The 9,756-nt window shown below is 43.7% G+C and overlaps 1 protein-coding gene across 1 annotated transcript; it reads right to left on the bottom strand.

Moving 5' to 3' along the window:
- Positions 1–386: 386 nt before the first annotated feature.
- Positions 387–8,839, bottom strand: cldn19 (claudin 19). Its single transcript, XM_048615104.1, has 4 exons — positions 8,398–8,839; positions 5,690–5,854; positions 2,982–3,066; positions 387–627 (listed from the first exon to the last, which is right to left on the bottom strand). The coding sequence occupies exons 1-4, from the start codon at positions 8,618–8,620 to the stop codon at positions 471–473; spliced, it is 630 nt and encodes a 209-aa protein (XP_048471061.1). The 5' UTR covers positions 8,621–8,839; the 3' UTR covers positions 387–470.
- Between the last annotated feature and the right edge of the window lie 917 nt (positions 8,840–9,756).

Raw genomic sequence — 9,756 nt, 5'->3', positions numbered from 1 at the left:
TTATCTCAGATTCTCCAGCATCTGCAGTTCCTACTATCTCTGAAACATAAAAGAGGAACATATCCAGGCACTGAAATGAACACGTTAAAGGTTACTGCTGCAGCATCTACGCTGATGCCTTGACCAATTTGAGTTGATGTCCTGACCAATCAGCACTCTTTTCCCATGTAGTATAAAATGTTGCTCCCTTTGAAATTTGGAATTCTTGCACCTGTCCTGATGACTTAAAACTTCAACAGCTCAAATCTTTCTGACAATATTCTAATTCTAACAGAGGTGTTCAAAAAAAAGGTTTTTAAAAAATACACAATTATTTTAATGACCCTATGACATTTCTCCTGATTAGCTGGTGGCAATATCCCAGACAGCAATCTTTAATTTCTGCAGATCGCAGGACCCTCCTGGGGGTTTTGATAACCTTCCGTTTTAAGCTGACTTCTGCTTGAGGATTAATTTCCCTGCGCTGTGTTTCAGACGTACTCTTTGACTGTAGACGGCTGAGAGGGCCTGTAGTATGATTGGCCCCTTCTTTCTTCGTTTGGACAGGAACAGCAGAGGAACGATCCTCCCAGAATGGTCAGGCTCGCAGCTGCCCATCCTACAAACAATGCCGAGCCAAACTCATACCTGCAAGAGCCAACGAGCAAGAGATGAAAGGCTGCAGCTCCAAACTTATCAACCTTGCAATAAAGTAAGGCAATTGGACATTGAGAACTTGGTCATCATTTGCTTTTCTTTAAAAAAAATTTGCTAACCCTCATGTTAATAATTAGATGGCTAGGTCCTCCTATAATATTTATGTTGAAACAATCGTTTTCAAGATTTACAGTATTTTTTTCACCCTTCTTTCCCAGCCCTTATGTTGATATTCACATTGAGTTATGGTTCCCTCTCTGATACACTCTATCAAAGGGCTACACTCCACACATGAGACATTGAGATTAGTTTTCCATATTGTAAGGAAGGGGTCACCAACATGTTTATTGCCAGCGACTGGCAGCTCACCATCGGCCAATGTGTACCTCATCGTTCATTCTTTGATTTAACATCCATCTCCACCTAGAGTGGGGCTGATGATAGAGGGTGGTCAGCTGGCCAGAGAAAGCCTGCCAAGGGAATTAGAGTCCGGAGTTGGCTGTGCAGCTCCGGGCACTGGGAAAGTGGCCAACGAGCCAACATGAAGCACAACCCAGTGGGCAGGAAGTCCAGCAACAGCCAGGAAATGACAGCAGCCCCATATACCTTGAGCAAGTGGCTGGGAAATGGTGAGGATGATAAACTGAGCAAAGGAAATGAATTGACCTGAAAAATAAACTTGTTTGCCAGTTTCACATTGAAATAAAAGTAATGATAAATTTTTTTTAATCTTAAAACATATACTTTTGTATTTCAACTATAATAACTAAATATGCACCCTTATTGATTCATATGTTTTCCATACATGTTTTGAGTAGCTTGTGGTATCGTTGGTTACCCAGGATTAGTCCTCATTAAGAAAACTGTTGGTGATCCCATTGTAAGGTATTGTCCTTGGGACTCATCTCAGCTCAAAACCATTGGGAGAAGGAGTAACATTGTCCCTCAGCCGAAGGTGCTGAGGTCGCTCGTAAGGCGTGGCTCAGCTGAGATTAACCAACTTGTCATAGTTACACAGTCTACCAGCTTGACATAGCTATCTTGGAATTTCCAGGAAAGAGAGAAATATTTCCTTTAAGTAACCAGGCAGAAACATCATTGAGGACAAGTATTTATTCCATTTAGTTGTTTGGTAGGACAGCACTTCAGTGCTGTTGAAAAAAGATGTAATTTGTCAAAGATTTACTCCCTGCCCTCATTAGGACAATTTGCAAGAATAGCAATTTGAGTGGAAAACCAGCATTTATACAGTTTGAAAGGAGAGTGCTGCTTGATTGGCAAGGAGACCAATAAAAGTCCTAGTTTCAACTAACAGCACTCTCCTCTCATACAGTATAAATGTTGGTTTTTCCCCTAAACTGGTATTTTTACAAAATGGCTTGATGAAGGCAAGGTGAGAAGGTTTGACAAAATGTGTCTACTTTCAACTGATGTTGTTTCATTTTCTTTGAAGAGTTTTGTTTAACATTTATAAATGTATTGACAATGGGAAGTAGTCTGTTTCTTTTTAATGTTTATTCATGGGATGAGGATGTCGCTATCTGGGCCAGCATTTATTGCCCATCTCAGAGGGCAGTTAAGAGTCAACCACATTGCTGTGGGTCTGGAGTCACATGGAGGCCAGACCAGGTAAGGATGGCAGTTTCCTTCCCTAAAGGACATTAGTGAACCAGATGGGTTTTTCCAACGATCGACAACGGACTCACGGTCATCATCAGACTCTTAGTTCCGGACTTTTATTGAATTCAAGTTCCACCTTCTGCCGTGGCAAGATGAACAAAATCATGAGGCAATATCTCCAGGAATAATTTCAATCAAAGTTAGGAACATGAACCTTACTAGAAAGTGATTTTGCTTGCATAGAGACCACATTTGAGCCACATTGTGACACCTGCCGTTTGAAATAGCTTGCTGACACTCGCTATCTGGGATTTCACCCAAAGGGTGGCTATTTTATTCTCCTATAGAAGGAGAGAAAACACTCTGTGCTTGAGATGTGCGCTCACACATCTTAACATCACATTGCTTTCCTGTTTAGTACCCCCTCACATTTCTGTCGCTCGGGTGAAATGAACTCCAGCGGCAGAAGTGAAAACAAAAATAGCAGAAAACCAAAAGAACTGTGAGTGCTGGAAATCAGAAACAAAAGAAAAAAGAAATTGCTGGAAAAACTCAGCAGGTCTGGCAGCGTCTGTGGAGAGAAATCATTTTGGGTCCAATGGCCCTTCTTCAGAACTTGATGCTGCCAGACCTGCAGAGTTTTTCCAGTCATTTCTGCTTTTGTTTTGGTACAAAAATAACAGTGCTGGTCTGATGTACTTAAGCCCTGTCTTCATGTTTCGTACCTGGCATTGACTGGTGTTAAAGGGTCAAAGAACTCATTTGAAACTTTTGTTGCATACCAGGATACCGCCACTAGGGTGCAGAGTCCTGTGGAACAGACAAGAGGCGTGAGTCAGGGGTCAGTTTTCAGTCAGGTCTCAAGGCAATGGCAAACACTTGAGCAATTAGCACATGACAGCCTGCACAGGAGGAAAAGGTGTCTATATCTCAGCACTGGACAGCTGACTTCATACATATCATTTCTCTTACCTTGCAGTCAGCGATACAGATCTTAGTTGTTCAGATGAACCACACAGCTTACAAAGATCTCACATTCAGTCTGTGCTGAGTTTACCAATCCCAGCTCAACTGTTAGAGTCACTACAGTTGACATCCATGTCCATTGGTTTAAAAGACGGAGGGTCCAACTTGCCAAGCCTTATAGAGTGACCTGGGTGCACCTCAAGTAGGATCAAACTCAGCCCTAGCTCCTTGTGGATGAACGCTCTGCTAATGTTGATTGGTGTGAGGCTTCTTCATAGAGAATAGTCACCTGGAGGTCAGTTAACTGCCCCTAACCCAGTCTCACAATTGGAATGAGATGCCTTTAAGAAGTCATGCCTTCAGAAGCAGTGGGGACAATATTGAAGCTGCTTAGGAACAACTTGGTGAAAGATATGTCAGTACATATGTGAATGAATTATTAATTCTATGATTATTAGCTCACTGTTCACACAATCGCAAGCAGCAGCAAATCTTATTGAAAGGTACATTTATACGGCACCTTCACTGCCCACAAAACATCTCAGGTGCTTTGTAGCTAATGAAGTGTTTGCTGCAGTGCAGTCACTATTTTAATGCTGGAAATGTGGTAGCCAGAATGTGCGTCGCAAGCTCCCACAATCAGTAAGGTGATAATGACTGGGTGATCTTTTCTGTCATTGTGATTGAGGTATAAACATTGGTCTGGGAAAACTCCCCTGTTCTTCTTTGAAAAATAGCACTATGGAACTTTTTCCATCCAGCTGAGAGGGCAGGAGGGCTTTGTTATAGCCTCTCATTCAAAAGCACATCCTGACAACACAACACACTTTGCGCATTGCATTAAAGTGTCCACCTCAATTGCCATGCTGAAGGCCCAGGTTAGGACTTGAACTCACAACACAGAGGTAAGAGTGCTATTGGGATAAATGTGAGGTGCTGCATTTTGGAAAGGCAAATCCAGTCGAGTCTTATACCCTTAATGGTAAGGTCCTGGTGATTGTTGCAGAACAAAGAGAGTTTGGGGCAACCGAGACAACAAGGTGCAGGGCTGGATGAACACAGCAGGCCAAGCAGCATCATAGGAGCAGAGAGGCTGACGTTTCGGGCCTAGTTTGGGGTGCAGGTTCATAAACGAAAGTGGAGTCACAGGTAGACAGGATAGTGAAGAATAGATATACTTGTCTTTATTGGTCAATGCACTGAGTTTAGGAGTTGGGATGTCATGTTGTGGCTGTACAGGACATTGGTTGGGCCACTTTTGGAATGCTATGTTCACTTGTGGTCTCTGTGCTGTAGGAAAGATGTTGTTAAATTTCAAAGAGTTCAGAAAAGATTTATAAGGATGTTGCCAGGGTTGGAGGGTTTTGAGCTATAGGGAGAGGCCGAATAGGCTGGGGCTATTTTGCCTGGAGCGTTGGAGGTCAAGGGGTAACCATATAGAGATTTATAAAATCATGAGGGGCATGGATAGGGTGAATAGCCAAAGTCTTTTCCCCAGGGTAGGGGAGTCCAAAATTAAAGGGCATGAGTTTAAGGTGAGAGCGGAAAGATACAAAAGGGACCTAACGGGCAACTTTTTCATGCAGAGGGTGGTGCGTGTATGGACGGAGCTGCCAGAGGAAGTGGCGGAGGCTGGTACAATTATCTTAAAAGGCATCTGGATGGGTTTTTGAATTGGAGGGCTTAAGAGGGATATGGGGTAAATGCTGGCAAATGGGACCGGATTAATTTAGGATATCTGCTTGCTGTGGACGAGTTGACCGAAGGGTTTGTTTCCACGCTGTACAGGTTTATGACTCTATAAAAAGCACACCTGATAATGCAGTAATCTTTGCCTATTGCTTTGAAGTGTCAGTCTTCATTATCACGCTGAAGGCCTGGATTCAGACTTCAACTCACAACTCAGAGGCACCAGTGCTATCGACCGAGTCACTGTGACCCCAAGGAATGGTTTAAATACTAAGAATTAGCATCAATAATGTCGATAGCAGTGAAGAAATGATCAAAATGGTAAATGACAAAATCCCATGGTGCAGAACATCATGAAGTTCAGAAAGGTTCAAAAAAACTATTGAAAGAGAGAAAGTTGCTTTTTGACAGCACTGCTTTTAAAAGGTTTCCAGATCACTGGGGACATGAAAGATTGTGCAACAAGCCTTTATTTTAATCACAGCGAGAAAGCGGGGAAGAGTGAGAAGAAAGGTAACCAGACAGGTGCACTGAGCCCTATGCTATCAACTGAAAACAAACAATTAATTGCTGCAATCAACTTAATCCAACTTTAGCAAGTCACAATTCTACAGCTCATGCTCCTGAGTCCAGCAATTTGTTACAAGGGCTAGAAACATAAAAGGAGGGATCAAAAGACTTAACTGAAAATGGCAATATGGTCAATACTTCGGATACAATGGCATCTGGAACAATTCCCTTCCAATAATTCAACAGAGAAAGTAAAGTCTAAACTCACCAGCCATGAGAAAAAGCACCCCTCCTGAGACTGCGACCCTGCTTTTGGTGAGTGGGTTATTGTCTCCTACTTTTGTACACTTCATTCCCACGACACTAACGATGATGCCAATAAAGCCAAGAACAACTGAAACAATCATCAGCGCCCGGGAAGCCTGGATGTGGGCTGAGGATGGGAAAAGGCACAGGGAGGAAATGAATAACAATGCAGCAGTCAGTCCTTATCCAGACAGATCAGGCTTTCATTTCAATTCATTTCACACAATGTAATATTGACAATTAAAATCAGGAAACTAGGTGGTGGGGGGAAACAAAGTCATAAAGTCCTACATGTATACATTCAATGCACAAGAGTGTAGCTTTTCCACTTTTTATTTTTAATTTTACAGTCAGGGATGTTGTCAGATTTCTCCTTTAACACTAAGAATGGAACCAGTGAAATAAGGTTTTAAAATGTACTGCATGGAATATTCCGTTATCCACATTAAAAGACTGAGTTCAACATTTTGGTGGTTAATGTTTCCATTTTCTGTGACTCAATTTGCAAATCCACCCTAAGTACGTATCAGTTTTGATTTTCAAACAGCAAAGTCTATGAGCGTGAATGTTCAGGGCAGGTAACTGTACATGTGGTGACAGGATCTGTTGAAACTACTCAGCAGGTCAGGTCAGGTCGGGTCAGGTCAGGTCAGAGAGCTTCCGTGAAGACAGTTAATATTTCAGGCCAGTGGCCTTTCAAAAGATGATTGACCTGGAACATTAGTTCTGTTTCCCTCTCCACAGTTGCTGCCAGGCCTGCTGAGCTTTTTCCAATATCTTCTCTGTTTATTCCAGATGTTTAACATCCACAGTGTTTGATTTTGGTAACCCTTAAACCCTCGCCCACCCACTAACAAAGACATCCTTTTTGTCTTTCCAGACTGTCTCTCCAGGGGACGTGGATGGCGGGGGGGGGGGGGGGGGAGGTGGCGGTGGAACGGGGTACAATTTGCAGTTTTACTTGGATTGTGAAGACCACAGCTTGGAAGATCAGTCTGCTGCCACCGTGCCAAGTTGCCAACTGAAGCTGCACATATTCCTGGAGGCATGTGACCTTTGCCGTTCAACTGAACTGCTCCATCTCCAATTTATTGTTTGTGGGTCGCACCACTGAACAGGTTGGAAAGCTCTTGACTTTCAGTCTTTTTGTCTTCAAAGTATTCGAAAAAGTCAGGGAAAAAACGCTGCATTTGTTCATCCTCCTGTGATCTATCTCCTTCTCACTCGCCGCAAGAAATTAAACTCTAATCTGTGGAAACTCCCGGGCAGTACTGTAGAACTGGCAAACCCTGTGAAGGGGTTGAGAGGTTTGACACATTCTACTCTGGTTATAGTCAGTAATCCCTGAGTAAATAACAAATGTTGCACTGCCCCTAGTACACGCCGATTATCTGGTCATTTTATTAAAGCAGAGAATGTGAAAATTTGCTTGGAAATTGCAGCTAGCTGTATTTGAGATGGTATTGTGTGGTTTTGTAGTTGAAAATGGTATTTTAGTAAATGGTTCAGTTTCACAGAAGCTGCTGTTCATTTCAAACCGGTGTCAATTTCCACGTTCAGTTTTAAAATCCACTCATCACTTTTACTGATCAACCTGGACATCCAAATGGCACAGAACACAAACCAACCATCAACAATGCTACAATGAACACAAACACTCATTCGCACAGATACACATTCACTCAGAAACTGGCTCACACTCACCCTCTTACATCACATACACACACACAAAATGTTACATTCATATACACACTTTTCACACACAAGATACACAGCTACTCTTACATTCACACACACACTATTGACCATACTCCTCACATACAGGTACACATGCACTGGCTCATACTATTACATTCACATGCACTGTTACGCTCACACAGACACACACACAAATACACACACTTTCACTCACATTCACACACAAAGATACACACATTCACTCTCTCATTCACACACAGACACACACATATACACACATATTCACTTACAGATACACAAATACACACACATTCACTCCCACATTCACACACAGACACACACGCTGTTACACACACAGATACACACATTCACTCTCTCATTCACACACAGACACACACAGATACACAGATATTCACTCACACACACACACAGATATACACACATTCACTCTCACATTCACATAGATACACACACACTCATATTCACACACACACAGATACACACATTCACTCTCACACTCACATAGATACACACACACTCTCATTCACACACATACACACACTCATATTCACACAGATACACACATTCACTCTCACATTCACACACAGACACACACGCTGTTACACACACAAATGTACAAACATTAACGTATATACACACACACACTGTCTTACATTCACTAGGATACACACACAGATGCATACATACGGACAAACTCACATACAGGCAGCCCCCCCTACAAAGCCTCTCACATACGCGCTGGCAGATACACACACAGTTAGACACAGTTTTACAGACACACAGCCAAACACACACAGCTACGCAGGCACACAGACAAATACACACTCACATACACAGTGATAGAGACAAGGTCCCTCTTAGACACACTGCCAATCCCTCTCTCACACAGACACACACTCTCTCTCTCTCTCCCACAGAGACTCGCTTATCCTTTTCGGTCTGATTACTCACCGTCCAACAGCAACAGGGAATCATACACTTTGCACTGAACTTGCCCGGTACTTTGGGAAGCGCAGGACATCCAGAGACCCTCGTATAGCCCCACCGCGGTAATGATCGCATCTCCGGCGTAGGAGGACTGTTTCCACTGGGGGAGCGCGGTGGTGGATATGATGCCGACCCATCCACCCAGAGCCAAAAAGTAGCCAAGTAGCTGAAACCCGGAATTTGCCATCTCCAGTTCCTCTTGATCTCGGCGCCCACCCCCCAGTTTATATTCCAAACTCCAAAACCAAGGGCTTGCTCTCCAGTTCCTGCAGGGTCACCTCAACAGTGGATTAAACGGCTCAGAATGTCCCAGAGATTAATAAAGGTTGATTTTGTGTATGTATGTGTGTGTGGTATTGTGAGAAACAGGAGGCAGTTTGAAAGGACCAGAGACAAGTCATAAATTTCTCACCAACAAAGCCTTTTGACGTGCTGCAGGCAGATGGAGCCGGTCAAAGGCGATTGGCTCCCTTTGCATTTCAGTAACTCCCTCTTGGACTTGTGTGAAATGGACTGAACTTGGTTTGTCAACAAAGAAACTAGCCCCTTCCCTAAACCCCGCCTCCCCTCTCCCTGACACACAGTCACACTGCATTCACTGTACATGAATCTGCTGTTGCAATTTCGGATTGCATTCAGATGACAGATCTAGTTGTCTGGAGACTCCCCCCTCTTCTGAACCTCTGAGTTTCTTGGTCACAATGGTTCTCCCCTTCCTTATTAGAGTCATAGAGCACTGAAACAGACCCTTCAACCCAACTTATCTGTGCTGACCATACATCCCAATTTGACCTAGTCCCATTTGCCAGCATTTGGCCCATATCCCTCAAAACTCTTCCTTTTCAGGCATTTGAGGGGCCGCATGGTGGCTCAGTGTTTAGCATTGCTGCCTCACAGCACCAGGGACCCGGGTTTGATTCCAGCCTCGGGTAACTATCTGTGTGGTGTTTGCACATTGTCCCCGCCCCGTGTCTGTGTGGGTTTCCTCTGGGTGCTCTGGTTTCCTCCCATAGTCCAAAGATGTGTGGGTTAGGTGGATTGTCCATGTTGAATTGCCCATGGTGCCCAGGGATATGCAGGCTAGGTGGATTCGCCATGGGAAATGCCAGGTTACAGGGATAGGATGGATCTGGATGTGATGTTCTTTGGAAGGGTTAGTGTGGACTCAATGGGCCAAATGGCCTATTTCCACACTGTAGGGATTCCATGTCCCCAGCCAGATGCCTTTTAAATGTTGTAATTGTACCAGCCTCCCCCATTTCTTCTGACGAAGGGTCACCGGACCTGAAACGTCAACTCTGTATTTAACTTCACAGATGCTGC

The sequence above is a fragment of the Rhincodon typus genome, chromosome 31, assembly GCF_021869965.1.
Source record: "Rhincodon typus isolate 14 chromosome 31, sRhiTyp1.1, whole genome shotgun sequence".
NCBI lineage: Eukaryota > Metazoa > Chordata > Chondrichthyes > Orectolobiformes > Rhincodontidae > Rhincodon > Rhincodon typus.
This window is presented reverse-complemented; position numbering and strand designations above follow the sequence as displayed.